This window comes from Sander lucioperca, chromosome 18 (assembly GCF_008315115.2).
Source record: "Sander lucioperca isolate FBNREF2018 chromosome 18, SLUC_FBN_1.2, whole genome shotgun sequence".
In the NCBI taxonomy this organism is placed as follows: Eukaryota; Metazoa; Chordata; class Actinopteri; order Perciformes; family Percidae; genus Sander; species Sander lucioperca.
Window position 1 is genome coordinate 10,199,805 of NC_050190.1, and position 20,081 is coordinate 10,219,885.

At 40.6% G+C, this 20,081-nt stretch overlaps 1 protein-coding gene and 1 long non-coding RNA gene across 4 annotated transcripts in view; one reads left to right on the top strand and one right to left on the bottom strand.

The window, feature by feature from the left end:
• The window catches only part of rps6ka1 (ribosomal protein S6 kinase a, polypeptide 1), a 52,994-nt gene that overhangs the window by 2,328 nt on the left and 30,585 nt on the right, over positions 1–20,081 (top strand). For 2 of the 3 annotated variants that reach the window (XM_031281576.2, XM_035994978.1), the window contains exon 2: positions 12,019–12,063. In XM_031281576.2, the coding sequence (XP_031137436.1) occupies positions 12,019–12,063 (45 nt within the window). Of the gene's footprint in view, positions 1–3,867; positions 4,497–12,018; positions 12,064–20,081 lie in introns of those variants that run through there. The other variant, XM_031281591.2, reaches the window with a different exon arrangement.
• Positions 1,000–2,652, bottom strand: LOC118493784. The gene is made up of 3 exons (XR_004895791.1): positions 2,509–2,652; positions 1,791–1,883; positions 1,000–1,604 (listed from the first exon to the last, which is right to left on the bottom strand). It is a non-coding gene; the product is annotated as an uncharacterized LOC118493784 (long non-coding RNA).

The following is a 20,081-nucleotide window of genomic DNA, read 5'->3' on the forward strand; positions in this document are numbered from 1 at the left end:
TTGTTTGTGCTGAACTTGGTCTTAGAGGTGGTTCTCTATTTAGACCTTGGCCCACCTTTTTGCCAAGCCCAAATACCAGAGATACAAATTCAAGCCTCAACTTGCGTGACAGCACACCCATTACTACAGTCATAAGATGTAGTCAGCAGGCTCTGTTATGCATCGGGAGCTGTTACTAGAAGAACAGCGTGTTGACAACAAGAGGAAACAAGATTGTAATTAACAACCAACAATGGAGAATTGTGTAGAACTAGCCTCTCTCCCTTTCTCTTTGTTTCCATTACCAGTCAATATTCCCCTCCCAGTCCATCTGCAACCACACAGCCATTTATGGCACAAATGATATTTCCACTGATGTTTGAAGCACAATAACGCTATCTGTTCATCATCTCTGTATGGCACAGAGACAACTTTGAACCATTATAATGCCACCTACTCCTATCAGCAGAGATTGGATAATTACCCTCGCTCCACCACTGAGCAGCTAATTAAATTGTTCTATGCTGCAGCCCCTTGGTGTTGATTCTTGCACTGCAGACATGAGCAAGGCTAAGAAGGACTTATTATAAAAGGTCTAAAAGCACTGGTGCGGAAATCTGACACACCCAGAGTATTACATTTATACTGAAATTAAGTGCAGTAGGATTACATTTACTGTATTGAGTATTGTTGTAACTAAAATACTATTCCCATCAGTCTTTAAATGCTGTATTTAACTGCACTGTAGATGGGGTATATTTAGTGTTGTGCTTTAATGCTGGGATGCGTTTGTCTTTAAGTGGAGTCAATTGCCTGTGTAGCATCAACAAATTAATCCCTTGGATTAACTAAACATTTTGCTTGGTGCATGAACTCTATTTTAATCTCTTAGATGCAATTTAGGCTTACTCATCATTATAATGGAGGATAGGAAAGGGAAAGTGAAACAGAATACAAAGAGAAATAATTATGTAAAACTTGTTATTGAAGATGTTCTGCTATATTTAAGGTAATTCCAACATACACACAAAAACAGATACACTGTGATCTCTCTTTAAAATTTGGTGTGTACTTCAAAGGCATTACCATAAACATGGTCCCACAGGTGACAGACATTCAAGGAGTATACCTTTTATGTAAATTAACTTTCTTTCACCCAATTAAGTAAGTGCAGTGAATAAGGAAACCCTACTATTACTAGTATATACCACAGTTGAAAAGCAGAAAACAAATAGTGGAATAAAATCAGAAGAAGAAATAAAGGAAATACAGACAAAGCAAACACAAAATTCACAGAACATAAATAAAGAAACAAAGCTGCACAAATGAACATATGTAGATAAAAAAAATATATATATATACACGTATATGGCAGTGTGACAAAGGCTAAATAAAGTAAAAGAAAAGAAATTAATCAGAGAAAAACAGCAGTAATAAATGAACAGATGAACTTTGAGATTCTGGCTCAGAACCAGCTGCCACATCACAACTGGAGTATACATGTATTTCCATTTTAATTGCACTCTGTAGTGCTACATACACACACATTGTATGATGCACTGTTTCTCCTTCTGCGTACTACACATCGCTCTCCGTCTCCTCCACCTCTGTGGTTTCATCTCAAACTGAAAATGAGGTTAAACAGCAGTGTCAAATTTCTGCATCAGTTTGCAGTCTGTCGTTTGGGCACCAAATCTGCCATCTATTCAGTCACAGCTCCGAACACTTCGCTCCTGCGTCAATACACCAACAATTCAGGGTGGAGTTTCGCTCCTTGCACATGCACGGCAAGCTGGACTGACTCATATTACCCATGATGCTTCTTGTCTAGCCGAAGGTGGGGGTTAGGGTATCCCTGCAGTCTCTAATTCTGTCAGGAGACACCTCTGAGTCATCGCTGTCACCTGTGATGTCACAAGACAAGAGATTCCCTGCAGTCAGAATAGCAATGTACTTCACATCTATCCAACAGCCACAACATGTCAATCAAGATCAATGGACTTTCTGATAGGTTGTCTGTTTCTGTCTGGCCACTAGACCCTCACCTTACAAGGTATTGATTTTTGGGAAGCATCATTGTTAAAAAAGAGCTCACCCTCCCACTCCCAGGCCTATTCGGAAGACTTTTCACCCTTCTGGGTCATCTTCTTTTATCAGTTCCCATGAATTGTCTTTAATACACCCTTCATTTTCACCAAAGGATCAAACTGTACATATGAAATACTTCATATCATACAGGAGGAGCTGTAAATAGTAAGAAATGTGAGTGGCAGTTGTCTTGTACATAATGGAAAAGGGGGAAAATGAGAGGAAAGAGGATGAGATTATTAAAAAAAACAGCAATAGTCGCACGGCTTCACTAAATACCATCAATATAGCATTATGAGGTGTCATGAGTGTGCCCTTAGCAGCTGCTTATCCATCATCAAGATAAATTGGTTAATGTAAGCTTTGGGAGGGCAGTGACTTTGAATATTACATACAGTTGAGTGTGATGGATAACCCTTCTCCTCTGTGTTGTAATCTTACCTTCAGACCCCCTTTTGGTGGTATGGATTTGTCAGAAAATAAATTAGCTGTCTATTGACTTCCTTCTCCTTCCCTGGTGTGTGTAAATGTGGAGGAAAAGGTGCCAACAAACAGGTTTTAATATACTAATATATGTTGCATCACTTCAGAATAACGGATCATGTAAGCATGTTATATGTGCAGAAATACTAGCAAATCATCTGCAGAAAGTTATGTATGAATAGGTTAAGACAGTAAACAGTAAACCTTCAGGCATGAATGAATGAATGTGACTGTTTTTTATGTAGTGAAAAGACAAGGTGTTGCATGTTAACAGCTTGGATGCGAAGTCCAAAAGCTGCAGACGTGTCAAGAACATTGTATGCAATTACATAAGCTAGGACATGTTTAGATCTAACCTATCACAAATCTCAGGCTGGTAGGTTGACATGATTTAAATGGCTTCATCAATATCTCAGCAGCATTTTGCATATTTGTAAACAACATACCCATCAAAAGACCACATCATACCAATTCATTTTTAATTTTTTTCCCCCATGAAATGCCATGCCTTCATGATCTTAAATTTGAATCAAAAATGTGTCTGATCCATCCACGACGAGGCTGTTTGATGCTCTTCAGTTGCCAATAGTAACCAAAGCTAGCCAAGAGCAAAATCCACTCGGCAGTGAATGAAGCATAAAAGTGTTGCAGGGTGGATGTGATGTATTACATCACTGAAGATTTCAAGGACCATTACAAGAGCTGTTGTCAATGAAAAGCGTGCTTCATCAATGTAATGTCCGGACAGAATCAAACAGCAATGGTCACGACCCAAATTCCAGCCTCTTCGAGTCTTTACATTGTATTCATTGTGTAATCTAAGTTATGTAACTCTTTGCAACATACTGTGTGTTGTTTGTAGACCTAGAGGAAGTTGTGATGTGGAACTAAAGGCAATGTGCACTAAAAATATTCTCATAGAATTCAAAACATATTGTAGTTTAGTAAAAAGCTGACATAAAAAGTCAGTAGCACACTCTGCTTTCCCTGCAAATCCATCTTTTGTCAGTTTACAGTAGGTCTACACATGTATTCAGCCACATAGCTCTCTTTGGCTGCCAATCATTTCCATTTATTAACTGATTGAGAGGTTTTCCTTTGAACGCAGAGGGCCTACTCCTCTGATGCACCTGCTGCACCACAAGCATCACAGAAAGCATGCCGTTCATAAATAGCAGGCTCTAGTCTGCATTACGTATTTGCAGTTCATCTCTCCGCCAGATGATGGCACGGTCAGACCTGGGCGGAACAAGTAGAAAAGGGGGCTGGATAAAATCCTGCAGGAGTCGGCCAATAACAGCTCGAGCTGGAGCCTGTTTAGTACTACGGAGCCACACTGAGGTGTCTACGCGCGTTGCACACGGTTGGGAACCGGGAGAAATCACAAGTAGGCTACATAGGGAGGAAGCCGATAAGATCTGATACGGCGTCGATTGCAAAGACAGCACGGACTCTGGCTAATTTCTTCAGGTGGCATTAACTCCCAGCCCTGTTAGAGGATCCCACTGTTGGGCTCTCCTCAGCTCTCCCGCTGGCCAAACCCAAATCACGACAAGCCACCGCGCGTACCTAAAAGGACAAGAGGGTTTGTTTGGTGTTTATGGGTGTTTCAGCTGGATTATTACTTTCAACAATACACACAAGTGGGCAGCCGCCGGAGTCAAATCAAGGGATTACAATTGTTTGTAAAGCTCTTGGTTGTGCTTGCAGCGTCTTCTTCCCTGAGCAGCAGAGAGCAAAGTGCTGATAAATCTACTCCACCTGGACTTTGGACCTGAGTAAGGAGCTTCTCGGTGAAGTGCACTTGACACAAGCGGCACCGACAAGATCTAGGGAGACCGAATTCGTACTTGAGCAGCTGAGAAACTAAAAATCCTGAGAACATGCCTCTTGCTCAGATCGCAGAGCCATGGCCCACTATGGAACTATTGCAGCTGGAAACGGAGGTAATGAGAGGTGAAATATGTCGACGCTATTTTGCATGCATTGTTTAACCAGTTTTTATTCAATTGACTTTGTTTGGTTAAGGTAAAATGGCGCACAAGGTGTGAACACATTAGCCCTCAAATCAAGGTGTTCCGTCACCACTTTCTAGAAAGTTATGTTAGACTATAGCCTACATGCAAAGCTGGCGGTGAATAGACATAATACATAAGTCATAATGTATGTCCAGTGTAAATAAAGTATGAATTTTTAATCGTGGCAAGTCAACATTTGATCGATAGGCAGTTCATGTCTGTTTGCCACTTACATCCTACACAGCTCTTTGGAGGCAATCATGCAGGGCTATGGTATGATTGGCAGTCTTAACCAATAGGGACGTGTTTCATTATGACCTATTCATGTGAGAGTTTTCAATTGGTCCCAAAGGGAGCTTTCAGAGCTCAGTTTAGAAAGAATTCACTTTCTCGTATTCCTGATGCTCTTGAGAAACTCCATTTCAAAGCTCAGCACCAGAGAGAAGACCAGTCTGTTATCTGAAGGAAATGTACTGTCTCATCCTCACTGTCTGTCACTGCTCTCACAAGTGGTTTCCAGGGAATTCTCTAGTGTAAAGTCTTCTCACACATCACATGGCATCACAAAAAAAGGTAGAGACAAACTCTTCTTGGCTCACGTAGAACATTCAAGTAAGTAGTACATTTATAATTCAATAATGTACAATGTAAAGTTTGAGTTCTGTAATGTAGGCCGCCGAATTAGTCTATTTTTTCCTTTTTCTTATTGTTGCTAATGTTTTACAGTTTAATCTACACCCACACTTGTGCCGCCAGTCTCATGCTATACAGTATCAGTGTATGTTTTCTCTGCAGAGTTTTAATTGAGCTGTCTTGTTGGAAGTGTCTGAATACTACACCGCAGGTAGAGGATGAAACTGTTGAGCATGGACTCTTATAAAGATTTTATGTTTTACAATTTTTCTCAGAGAGGGAGAGAGAGCTCAGAGAGAGAGAGAGAGAGGGAGAGATTTGTGGCCCTAATGTATCCAGACCCCCATTATTCTGATGTAGCATCATTATTCATGAACTCTTCAACTGCCTCTTGGACAGACTATTTGCTTACTGAATATGCAACTATCACATTATGGTAATGATGAGTGGACATGGGTAACATGGAAGCAACCGGTGTCACATTAAGCTACACTGGTTTTAAAAATAAATCACTTACTGTTTTCCCTGTTTGCAATATGATATCTGTAGTCATCTAGCTGAAATAAAAGCCTTTTCTAAATTAGTCAGACAATTAAGCAGGTTAAGTGAGCCTGTTAGATGTGAACATGTTTTGTGTGTCTGATCTCACTGACGAATAGCTCTGTTAACCATATTACACCATGTCCTCAATCAGCTTTACAAGTGATCAGTATGATTATTTGCCAGAAATTTAGCAAAAAATTATTCTTACGAACTGATTTTGCTAATTAAATTTTAGGCCTAACTCATGAAAGACAAGGTAATGAGTCTTGAAAAATAATGGTGCAGTGGTGCTTATGATGAATGGAAGACCATTTCCAACCATCTGCAAATATTGCAGAAAGAAGCACTTTTTTTTTAGAAATGGTGACTTAGTTTGTCCCGCAGACTCCACTATTTACAGAATTCTGCGGCACATGAGTTGGCTGAGTAGCATATCATCACAGCTGAACAGATGGTGGTGCTGAGCCTGTGAAGAGTGTTAAGTTTAATACTGTAAAAAACTACCCTCCCTTTGGTACTTGTAATAGTCACAAGTCGCTCACAACCAAATTTGTGAGAACATTGCTAAAAATACAGTATATGTGTGTAAATATCAGCCTATATATATATTGTAAGGAGAAATTATTTTTGTTCTCTCATGTCTGCATCGGCCTCCCAAAATACAGTATCTGTAATTGATTTGATCGCACCAGTCACTCACTGCCAGTCAGAGTGGGATCTGTGCCATCACTGTCACCACCAACCTACCAGCCAGCTGCACACTTTGGTTCCTGATGGCAGAGCGAGACAGCTCAGGGCTCAGATTGATTGAGCAGAAAGAGCGAGTGAAACTGGAGGCCATGCCAGTGAACATGTTGGAAGAGTCAAATGGGAGGCATGGCAAAGGGTCTGCTTGTCATAGACAGATGGGACAGACACAGAGACACATTTTTTGGCTGATTTGGAAAATAAAGGATGGAAGGATATCATAAAGACACCATTCTCATCTGCACAAATCACACAAAGTGACTTGCTATGATATGGCAGCAGATGAGAAGTCTGCTCCCATCCCTCATTATGTGAGTGTTTGTGTTTGGAAGGTGTCATGAATGGAAATCAAATTTACTGGCTTTTGTGCTCAAAGCTGTGTCAAAGCAAACACTCAAGAAATGTGCAAAGAGAGCTATTCAAAAATATTTGTTTGATTAAGCCCTTTTATTCATCACCAATAACTTCTCTGTGAATCATCTCTGATACCAGCACTTCAACAAATCATCCCCTTCATGTCCCAATTGAGTTACTGCCACCTGCATTGGCCACTCTCATTACTATGTTAGTGAAGGTCCTCCAAAAGACCCAAATCATGCTTCTGTCAGTGTCCTTTAAGCCTTTTGACTCCTGTTAAAGAATCATTCTTATTTCCTTGATTCACATGCAGGGGATCTTGAAACTGAAACTAGAAGGGCACTCTGAGAGCACAGACCTCCACCAAGACATGCCCCATCTAACAATGTTAAGTGTGAATTTTCCCAGTCGGTAACACATTTTTCTGATTATTCCGACACCATTTGAATGCAGCACAAATGCCCTATTTCGCAATGTTAACGCAAGTGAAAAATAATTGGTGTATCCATGCCGGGATTTGGATTCGCTCCAAAATTTCAGAGTTCGTCCTTGGCCCATGCTACACCCTTTCGTCAAAAGTCTGGCCAGTAGTTTTTCCGTAATCCTGCTGACAGACAGACAGACAAACAAACAAACAACAACAACTCAAGAATGATGTTTACAAAAGCACAAACATGTCTGTATTTATGGAAGAAGTGACCTTTTTGTTTTGTAACGAAGCCCTTAGTTCCTTGCTGCTTTTTTTGCTTTTAGTTAAAAATGTTGATTATTTTGCCTGCTTTGGCTGCATCTTTGATTTGACAGTTTTTTCTTTCAAAAGACACACTTAGCTGGTTTAGTTTTGTGGTTCCAACCTGTGTTTTGTACAAAATTGTTTGTTTTGTGGCCACTCTTCACAATGGCTATTGTTTCATTTCAGTTTTCTTTTCTCAATCTCAATCTTTGTTTGTACTCATTCTTAAATGCATTATTTTCACCGTCAGCCTCCCTTTTCTTTTCTTCGCTTCAAACTGAACTGGCCATTTACTTTAACGTACTGAACTTCTATCTGAAATTGAGTTCCTATTCTGGATGAAATTGTATTTCGGTCCGCATCTGGACCCGAGTCCACCAATTGAGGCTTAGGGCTCTATCTTGCACCCGGTGCAGCGCAGTGCAGCACAAAGCCCGACGCAAGTATCTTTGCTAGTTTAAGACCGATCGTGCCACTGACCAACAAAAACCTGGTCTAAAGTCAATAGCGCAGCATTTCATTGTTATTTTAACAGCAAATTAGTAAAATGCGCCTAGGCTTATGCACAGCGCGCACACTATGCTGAATGAAGCGCAGCAGCACACAAACATGCAAAAGATTACAAATAAAAATATTACGGTGCAAATCCGCCATCAAAATAGCAATGCACCAAGATACAAACACGCCTGGCTTTTAAAGGGAATGGGAGATGACACTCTGATTGGTTTATTGCATGTTACGCCCAAAACACCTATGAATTAAGAAAACTAAGTACAACCCTTTTGAACCATGCGCGTGGCGCACAGACCCTTTTTTTCGCCGTCAAACTAGCAAAAGTGGAATTGGACACACCCTAAACGCACCTGCGCCATGCGCTTCACGCTCTGCGCTTAGTTCGTTAAAATAGGGCCCTTAAAGTCATAAATCCATTGACACTTACATAACTTTTGTATACCCTCCTCACATCTAAGAATAAGAGTGGAATTATATTTCTTCATTATTTTAGAAAGTTAAGACGACAGAGCAAACTAAAAAGCTGAGATGTGAAGAGCAGGATTGAACAAGCCTAGATGGTGGAGAGAGAGAGATGTTATTACGTAACGGGCCATGTAGAGGAGAAAGTAGGGTTAACGTACGGAATGTGTGCCCTGTTTGCAAGCCAGGCGTGGTCAGCAGAGGCACACTTGAGTATGTTGAGTAAGTGTGTGCATGCTGAAGTTCAGTTCACATTCGTGCTTTGCTTAGTGTGTGCGTTCATGTGCGTATGCTTATCTGCAGCTAATCTGGGTGTGACCTGTTAAACACCTGAGCAGGGCTGGGTGGGCATGTGATAACAAACCCTTTTTGCTTGATAGTTTTTCTGAGAAAGTGAGTCCTCATTTCTTTTAACTTTCAGAGTTTAAAAGTTAACCTGTCAGTGAAGCCAAGACTGTATGATGGCCTATGTTAGGGAGAAGCCTTTTAGCAAACATTAAGAAGAGGCTAGAAATAGCTATTTCCATTTTCTGGCATTGACCAAAAGAGGACATTAGTAATGTGACCTGCTGTCAATACTCACTGGCAGGTGAGATTACGAGGATTACAGGAACAGACAAAAGAATGGTTACTGTATTTCTTAGTTGCCTAGTTACAGGGCAGCGCTGCTCTAATCACGATGTTAAAGCGCAGATTTATCTATCAAACACACAGCATGAGCGCTCTGAGCTTGTTTACTTTGCCTTATCATATAGGAGTCCTGTGAGAAATTAAAAGTTCTTGCTCTGGCAGGCTTAATAGGTTTGGTCGGCTACATGTGGCCTGTAAATATCTTCAGTGAACTTGTGTGCGTCTTGTATCGTTTTACCTATATGTTTACTTGCACAGTATAATTCATGTACTGCCTTGCAATTCTTTTTAGTTCTTTGAAGTAATTCAGTGCAGTTTGTGGGGTTGGTAGCGATTGATGAAAGCACCTGTCAGTCCTGTTGTCTGAGTTTATCATCAACAGAAACTGATTTTAATGGCAGCAGCATTTTGTGTGTGTGTGTGTGTGTGTGTGTGTGTGTGTGTGTGTGTGTGTGTGTGTGTGTGTGTGTGTGTGTGTGTGTGTGTGTGTGTGTGTGTGTGTGTGTGTGTGTGTGTGTGTGTGTGTGTGTGTGTGTGTGTGTGTGTGTGTGGCCCAGGGGAGGGAAAGCACCATTAACTGGGCCACTTGGATCAGCCATGCAAAGCTAATGAGGTTGAAATGTGTTGAGCAGCAACGTGCAACATTAGGGGAGGCATTGTTGAACACAGACAGTTGCACTCACTCACTTAGGATTCCCACCACTGGTCTTCACCACACTGGCTTAAACAAAGCCCACCACACACATCTCACTTTTCCTTCCTTTTATCCCATATGCCATCAGTTAGAAGATTTCACTTTGAGATTAGATTTGTCTACAAAGCCCATCTTAACAAACAACACACACTGCACTTCCTCTTGGTTTCCTTTTGAGATTACGACTCCTAAAACACATCTGCCTTTGACTTCGAACTGCACTTGGCTGCTTAATGGTTTCCATTTCTCCTGCCACCTCACATTACAGCTTTTATGACTCGCACCGTTTGGCTAAATTAAATTGCCTCCCTTGAGATGATGATTAAAGTCCAACCAGATGAACTGTTGGTTTGTAAAAATGCCCGGGTTGTAGCACCCATCCATCTTATAACTGTTGGTTGTTGCTAGAAAGCAGGAAACAAGGAAGTATATCCAGTTGCCAAACGCATCCAATCTCTCCGCACAGAATGTATTGTGAGGCTTTACAGCAACATAAATTAGTTTCAGAGTCTGTGTTCTTTCTGTTCAGAAGGTTTTTTTTCTTCATTATCCAAGAGCTTAGCAAAGCTCTCTTGTCCCTGCCGGTGCTTCCTTTTACGTCTCGAACTGTATACTCTTTCTGTTTAGTGTTTGATTGCTAAAGCAGTATTTTGTAGAAAGAAAGAGGGAAGAGGGCATGAGGAAGTGTACAACCTCAGTTTCCTCTGTAATGGAAAAACAAAGCAAAAAGCGGAAAAGCGGGGGTGTAGTCATTTAGGGTGTTCTCACACTTGGCCAAAATACTTGACCCGGGAGTGTTTCTTTGATCATTGGAAGGGGTCAGTTATTATCATAAATTTATTTTCACATGTTTCAGAGGTATACCACTGTACATCATTAAAAGCCCAATCCACCCATCCACCCCAACATGTTATGGTCAATGTACTGTCCACAGGGAGTAGTCAGCCTGTGAAAACAATTGTATTGTAGGCTTCTGTGGCTCTGGAAGAACTTTGTCAAATCTGAGAAAATTACACTCTTTTGTAACCTTGGCTTCAGCTTGATTACTACATATTTTTACCAGAAAATGTTTGCATTACTGGAGGATCGAAGTTTGAAAGGCATGGGCATTTAGAACAGGAAGGGACTGATGAAAGACTCCACTAAGTTGCATTATGGGAAGTGTAGGATCCTGTGTTTTTGGAGCTTGACCCATACCAGGGACTAAAGGTTGATTGATTTTGACATTTCTCTATTGTTTCTAAAGTTCTAGAAAACATATTTTACAAGAATGGAAGATATGAGACATTTATAATTCTGTTACTAGTCCCACTAACAGCAGACAGTGAAACTGTTTCCTTGCAACAGGTTATGTTGTTCATCATCTTGCACCATGTAAGTGAGCCCTCTGAATTTGGGTTTCAATTTTCTAAATACAAAACAAACAAAATTGGGACCAATCAAATTATATAAAAATCATCTAACTTAACACCATGTCTGATAATATATATTATTTTATTACTCATAATTTGACACACTCAACCAATAACTGCATTCGATCTTACTGAGGTTGGATTTTTTGTTCCTGTATAGACTTTACATGGCCAATGACAAGTGATCCTAATGGCCCCTGCTTTTTAAAAATTATATCACAGGTGTCTCACATAATAACCTCTAACCTCCTTATCATTCTCCTTTCTACTTTTGTGTGCAACAGAATGATACACACATCTAATCCTGTAATCTGACTGAAATCCAACTGTATGTTCAAAGTTAGCCACCCACTTCTGCTGTATGTTGATTTTCCAAATAGCCTTCAGCGAGCCATTGTTTTGCAAATAACAATGATTACCCTTTTCTGCCAGACTTACCTACTGGGGAACGGATAAAGGATGTGCATTTGTGTGTCAGCCCTAGATTGTTAGGTTTGCCAGCTGAGGAGCAAAGTGCTGGATACAGTGGACTGTTGCCACCCACACAGTCTTGCAAATATTCTCTCTCTCCCTCTCTTTCTGTGGCTGGTTTTACACACACACACACACACACACACACACACACACACACACACACACACACACACACACACACACACACACACAGAGTATAATATATTCACTCACTATCACACTAACTGTTTCTCACATCTGCTTTCTTGACAGAATGGGCAGAGCATTGCCGAGGATGGAGTCACACCTGCTGTCAAGGTACATGGCATCGCTGGAACATACACACACACACACACACACACACACACACACACACACACACACACACACACACACACACACACACACACACACACACTCTCACAAATATAGAGACACACACACAAATGTGACTCACTACTCATGCAGCCTAACATCCAATACATTAGAGTGAGTATTTGGATACTGCATAAAATTCTTTGGCTTTTGTTTGTGCTTTTTTCTGTAAAGGCCACCAGCAGAAGGCAAAATTCCATCAAAGGGCAAATTCTTGTGTTAATCTTAAGTTGAGCCATTTCCATCTCTATTAAAGGAGAAAAAGAAAGCTGCCATGCTCTCACTCCGTGTCTGCGCAAATGTGTGACTCTGCATTGATTTATTCATTTAGCAATTGCATTGACAGCCCTCACAGGGCATTAGCTAGCCAGAGTTTAATGTGTTGAATACTGTCTGCGTGGGGCTGATCGAGCGACAGTCGAGCTACTTTGTGTATAGTGATGTGTCTGGGTTAATGTAATAGTGCCATAGTGTTAAACATTCTGCATGTCCTCATGTGCATGTGTATGCATAGCATATTATACAGAGGCAAATACACGCAAGCTTTCACGTACAGAAACACACACACACACACACACACACACACACACACACACACACACACACACACACACACACACACACACTGAGAAGCATCGAGTCAGCCCTTTCCTGCCTCCTGGCTGGCCTCTCCGCTTTATTGTCCCACTCTGAAACGTGATCCTGTTTCCTCCTGTAGACTATTACTCTCCAGCCATGTAGCAGAGGACAGATAAATGTTCCTTCTCGCTTAGCCTCTTTCTTTTTTTCTGTCCTCGCTCTCGAGGGGTATAGAGTCTGAAGAGCAGTTTTGTCTTTTCTTACAGTTCAGAACAATGTGCTGTGACTAAGGGAGAGCCGAGTGTGCTGGATGAGAAAGAGGGGTTTCAATCAAAGGAGCCAGCACACAGGTCAAAGCCATTGGTGTCTGATGGCAAGAGAAAAAAGACACAAGCTTCTTAGGAAATTGGGCAATATCATTATCATGATATCAATATGGATATTTTTTTAATATCGATACATACATGATATGCCAAATGTATGCAAAATCGCATATAAAATAATCAAAACCAAAATCTTCTATAACTTATTTTTGTTATTACAACTTGCTCCGAATCATTAACAGAACCACTGATCATATCTGCTGATACAGAGTACCAGTTCAGTAAGTCCCATTGAGATTGAGATCTCATTTTCGAGAGAGACCTGAGTACATAGGAACAGTTCTAAATGTACAATATCAATTGTGATTGTTACAAAAATATGATAATATAATAAGTCAATTAAAAGAATTTTAAAAAGTCCCAGATAAAATCAATCAGGATTTTGACTAGATTTCTGATATGACCCATTGTAACCAGATTATTAAGCTCCAAAGTACACTGCATTTATTCCAAATGTATGGTGCATAGTCTTTTCCAGATCAGTGTTAGTTCTAGGAACCTGCAGCACTAACCAATCCTGCGAGCAGATGTGATGTGTTCCAACTCTTCAGCCAAAGAGTGATGTCAAATATAAGGGCAGTTTTTGAAAAATCCCTTTTTATAAATCCCCCCCAAAAAAAACAAATAGTGGTTTCCTCTAATAGGAAGAGACAGCCCGGGCTTCAACATGATGCCAGAGATTGTCTGTGTCATTACAGTTAGCTGCTTGTCATGACAGAATAAATGTGACTGAAAAATGACGCTGAAAAAAGAAACTGGATTGGTCACATCATGGCAGATACCCGATCCACATAATAAGGTCAGTATAGGCGCTGATACAAGCGTATTGGATTGGTACATCCCTACTCATATCATCAGAATATGACTCTGCTAAAAGTCGATTTATATTTAATTATCGCTCAGGCCTGGGTAGTCCTGTAATTATGTGCATAACATGTTGTGCTAATTGATTGGGGAGTATTTCAGTAATCTGATCAGTTATGTAATCTTGTTAATTAGGACAACCTCCAAATGGGTTTAGGGATTGTCTGCCTGTGATTCTACAGGAGAGGTAGCTCATTGACCTCAACCAAAAGGATCGATGGCGTGAGATGGCATAATATGATGTTGGATTTTGATGTGCATATGGTGAAAATAAGTCAGTATAAAAAATATGTCACACTGAGGCATCAGATCATGGCTGTTGTGGATGGGGGTAGACCTTGTCCCTAGACCATTCTGGCACCGATGCGGGCAGGGCAGTTGTAACCAGGCGCTACGGCGATCGATGCCGAGCTGCTGTTTAAATGCTGGGAATTTGATAATGGCTGCTGTTATCTACTCCAGCCATGGGAGTTACCTGGCTCCAGCAGACCTAATGGGGAGAACGGAGGGGGAGATAGGGGGAGGGGATAAAGGTAACGATTGAGACTGAGGAGGGGGACAGTGTCTGCCCTGGCTGGCTGAACTAAAGTTTAAACCTGAAATACGCTTTAATACAGTAAAGTGATTGCCCCTAGAGTATGGTAGGACTTTGTGTGTGTACATGTGTGAGGTTTTGAGGGCGGTAAAGTTGAGTCAGTCCTCTGCCCCTGGAGAAGACCTCGACACCACTAATGAGCCATTTTCTCTGTCCAGACACTTCTCTCTGGCTTTCACATGCTGTAAAAATGGGTGAATACACAAGAGCATATTACTCTGCTAATAGCGGCGCTTTTGTCTCTCTCATGCTTTTTCTGAGCCATTAACCTGAAGCAGAAGGTAAGGCACCTTGGCAGGCTACTGTTCAGTGTTTTAACCCAGTGACTTTCTTTTTTTTCCCTTTAGCCTTTATTGTCTGTTTTAGGACAGAAGAAGTGAGGTAGAAAGCAAGTTCTATTGTGCTGAGTAGGGCTGTAACTGATTTTCATTATTCATTAGTCTGTCATTTTTTTTCATCAATTAATTTGAGTCTTTAATCCAATGGTTTCTATCCTGAGGGTTGTTACCCAGACAAGATATTGTCAATTCAATCTAAGGGGTTATTTTTTAGACTTTCCTCTCATCTTTGCTTCTTCCTTGTGAAGAATAACAGTGAACAGTGAGCTGTATAGTTTCACACCTTGAAGCTTATAAAAATTATTCTGATAAAACAATCTGAGAGGGGAAAGTAATTCTTGGGTTGCAAGGACATATTGCTTCATAAGAAGGCATCACAAAACAAAAAGTTTGGAAACCAAAGCTCCAGAGAGCATGTTTTCTCTGAACTGCTCGTTTTGTCAAAACCCAAAGAAATTCAATTTACAATGAAATAGAACGAAGAAAACTGGTACACTCAGCACTAGAAGTGAAAAGACTATAACAGCCATCTCTGGTTTTATTGCACATTTCTTTGGCTTTTTTGCAGCTCTCATCCTTTAGTGTAGTTTAAAAGACATAAAAAAACTTTAAAAAGAACTTAGATTCTGGTGTGACAGGACAGTAGCTGTTAACAGCAAATGACCTCTGGTGTATTGATGGGACGATCAGACAGCAGAGCACAGTCACCTGAGAGGGTACTCATCTGATCTGTCTCGTCGCAGGGGGATGATATTACCCAGCAATTTACTCCCTGGCAATAAGCCAGGCTTACGGTGATCTGCTCCCCAAGTGTGGAAATGGACCTATTTCTAGCAACAAATCACATCAATCTCATTGCCCTGGAGAATGATTTGTTCAAAAAAGCTGAAACAATGGATATGACAGCCCCAGTTTTCAAGTAAGAAGTGCTACAGGAAGGACATTTTTTTTAAAAGAGTGTAAGAGTTCAGCTGTTGATTTCACGGGACTGTTAAAGTGAAAATTCGTCAGCCTAGCAGGCAAAAGTGAACTTACATGAGGTTATGAATCAGGCCAACAGCCATTTTTGTACCCCTTGCAATGATTTTGTATGATCTGGTTGCTGCTGCTGTTTTACAGGTGGGCTTATAAAAAACAGCTACATCTGTATTCATTTTCATAATCTCCTTGTACCTTTTGTGTTGCAATTATTTTACGAAAGGCGCTATATAAATACATTTTACGTTTAATCAAATAATGTGTTTCTCAAGCAAAACCAACAATAATTTTCTGGTTTCAGCTTCTTTAATGTGAAGATTTGCTGCTTTAAATTAATGGCCCTCTGCAAATCCTAATACATCATACTGCACACCATCAGTTGGAAAACAAGTTTGCTCATTCAAGGAAGCGCATCATTTACATCCATAGAGCTGATAAAAGGAAGAGGCCAGCTAAAAGAAAGTCAGAGGAGGCGGAGAGACATTATTCATCATCTACTGTATCTCCAGATCAACAAATCTGACTGACAAACCACAGACCTGATGAGGCCAGCAGGAGGTAATTTAGTCAGCCTTGCTGTAATTTACCTAACCAAATACATTACACAACACTTTACTAATAGACAGTCTGAATGAAGTAACAATAGTTTTTCAAATATTGCTAACTGAGTTTTGCTTTGCTAGTGAAGCTGAGTCACTTGGTCTAAATGAAATCATTGTGTATATCTGTGTGGGTATGTGTGTGTGTGTGGGTGTGTGGGTGTGTGTTTGTGTGTGTGTGGCAGAGACAACCAGACACTTGGAAGAAAAGAAACGTCCTTAGTCTTGATTCTTTAAAAATGTAACTCTCATAAACTGAGACTTCATCAGGACTGTGTGGGTGTGCTTGGATCCAATATGATTGACAATGGAGTGGGAGTGGGAGTATCGGCAAACAACCCACCAACTGTCATCAGATTTTGATTCAAATGTTGCTAAATCCTGTTCGGATGTGACATCCCCTTTTTCAAACTGAGCCCTGCCCACTTCAAACCAGTGACACACAAATAAACAAATACAGAAATCTCACATGTAAAACAACTGAAACAGTTCAAACGTTGGGAGAGAATTGTGTGCCCATATTGGCCCTTAGCAATTACAGTAAAGTTGATTGCGAAAATACATTTTCTGGGCAAATTCAAATGATATTTATCTTTTTCAAACTTTACCCAATCGTGCATCATAAATCTCAGTTGATATTAAATTCACTTGATTAACAGTCACTATTAAAGGACAAAGCGCAAAATAAACCTAGGGGTTAATAACGTGTACCGAGTCGACTGTTCTCTGGGATATGTTTTGATGGTAATCAAATGTGTCCCTAGCTTGAAACAAGCAAATAAGGTATAAAATAGCGATTTATTTTTACTCTACTAGTGCCCCGAAAGCCTAGCGTTAAGCTAATCAGCGGTTCGCGCTAGCTTGTTTCAAGCTAGAGACACATTCGATTACCATCAAAACATGTCCCAGAGAACGCTTGACTCGGTACATGTGTTATTAATCCCTAGGTTTATTTTGTGCCGGAATTGTCCTTTTTAAGCAGTCAGGACAAACGTTTCTGACCTTTTATTACCACATAGTTACAGATAATAGACTTTTTATTACTTCTTATTCTTTAAGTACAACATTAAATTATTGCCAGACCTCAAGAACGTAAAATACTTCAGTGTGAGGAGAATTGGTTGTCATCATTACACGTCAAAGCAGCTGACAGCCATCCCGGCAAAAGGAAAAGCAGGATTATAAAGGGATGATTACGGATGTAATGTTGCTGTAAATGGAGGACACACTCTGAGAACATAGCTTTTGTAGTTGTTATAGACATAAGGGGGAGCACAAGGCAGCCACTAGACCCATTGTGGTGTCATTATAAGCATAATGTTGAAGGACCAAACAAGACATTAATGAGAAATAATGTCCCTGGATGTAGCAAAATGGGATGTCAGTGTTTCGTTGACATTTTGGCTCAGAATGGTTGTGCACGAGGATTACGACATAGCCATGTTTTGGCAGAAATGTGAGGCTTTGGAACAAACAGCATATAGATGGATGATATGGATTATGTTGCTAAAGTGGTTTGGGAATGTTTCTTTGGATGTTTTTGATCTGTTCTTCTGCAAGAACTACAGGTTCTAACAATTGATTAAAAAGGATACTACACACTTCTTACAGTTACCTTTCAAGTCTACATTAGGTAAATGTAATTAAACATCAACTTTTAAGCTTTTTTGTCTTTTGAAGTGGCCTTGTTTAGGATGCATGATTGGGTTAAGTATTTTAAAATTCCATGATAGTTGGGCAAATCCGTTGTGCTTATGAAGATACAATTGAAAGCTTCAGAACAGCTAAATGGACAATTGGAGTGAGTAGTGCTGCAAGAACGATAATTTTCAATGTCAATCAATGTTTATTTTCTTGTTAATCGTCTATAGAATGTCCAAAAATTGTGAAGCAAAACCCCTGTAATTTCCCAAAGTAAATCAAAACGCTTGTTTCACGAACACAATACAAACAAATCTTTAGTTGCTTTTAGCTACGTTTACTAAATGTTGACAGAAACTCAGTATGCGGTCAGTAAGAGTATGCAGTTTTGCTTTTTTTCTATGTGTGTGTGCCTTATTTCTGCTGCTGTGATTCCCACTTCAGTATGAACTCCCACCTACCAAACCTGAGGGCAAAAAGCAGAACGAGGTAATGCCTTTACCATTGGTGTCTGACATTTTTTGTACTCCCTAATGTAGATAATGACTTTTTACTGCGGCTAGGTGCTGAGCGAGTGGTATTTGTGCTTTACGGACCGAGTGAAGAGAGGACACAGCGGAGGGGGAGATGGGAGTGAGGGAATTGTCAAGAGCATGAGAGGAGAGGGAATGGATGGGGGAGCAAACGGCAAAGGAGGACTGCAGTAGAAGTGTACAGAGAGAGGAGAGTGATTGGTAGAACACTCCTGCATAGTTCCCCTGTCAGTTCGTCAGTGCACACAAACACAGTCAAACAGTTCAGAGCTTTGTGACTGAAGAAAGACTTGACATGCCAGGAAACTAAAAAGGAGGAAGTGGCAAAATAATTCAGCACTTCAGACACCCACTCTGGGTCTCTTGGGAAAAATGTGTGTGAAGCAGATGCACTCATGTTGCTCTCTGTGAATTGTGATCAATATACTGTACCTCTTGCTAATCTTTACTGTATACATCCAAAGATCACGAACCGCAGGCTTCCACATGGCAGTTCATCTTTGCCTTTCTGTTCATGTGTGTTAATCAGAAGGAGGCCTTGGTGTTTCCAGAACTGATTAAATATTTACAAGTGGCCAGAGTGTGAAAGCAGGGATTGTAGCTTACACAATGAGCTTTTTGACCTCTGGGCTACCGTAGCGCGCTGCAGGGCTGGCGAGTCATTCTGCATAGCCTCGCGGCATCCGTTTGTGCAACCATAAGCCTCTCTGTGTGCACATGCATGTTGTTGGCATAGCAACTGCCCTTGCTTTCTTGTACAAACATGACCTTGCATTTGATTCATGTGGCATTACCCACCTTCTCTCTCTAAATACAACACACAAACACTCAGCCCTCCTCTCCAATTCCTTACATTATCAGACTGTGTATAATCTTTAAATCCTGGACAGAGTTAAGATTATATACAGAAGACTGTCAGGGTGATTTAACACACTGATGTACAATCTGTTTGCTGCAGTGATCGGTTGTGTATCCTGCACCTCTAGTTGAAGGTTTTGAGTGTTTCATGGTCATTTGGCACATGTGATTTTACGGTCCTCTTTTAAGATGAGTTTAGGGATGATGCTTTGGTGGGGAGTTAACCCTGCACACCACTGCTGTGGCAGCTGCTGCGAGAACATCCAATTCCTACCTCTGTTCAATACACTGGCATTTATTTGGGAAGCAAAGCTCCCTCCCTCTTCATAAGTAGTTTTGGTTGCTACATCACCGCCAGTAACACTAATAAAGATAGCAGAAGGTTGTTGGAAAAGTTGAAGACAATAATTTACAAACTGGTGTGTAGAGAAGGTGGTGAAGAGAGGAAAAAGGGGAAAAGGAAACCTAATGGGAGACAAAAAGAAGGAATGAGGGACAAAGCTATATAAGTCTATTTTCATTTGACAGCAAATAAGAAAGAAAAATGCGTTTTGCCATTTGTGTTCATAGAAATAGTGTGACAGTCTGGGAAA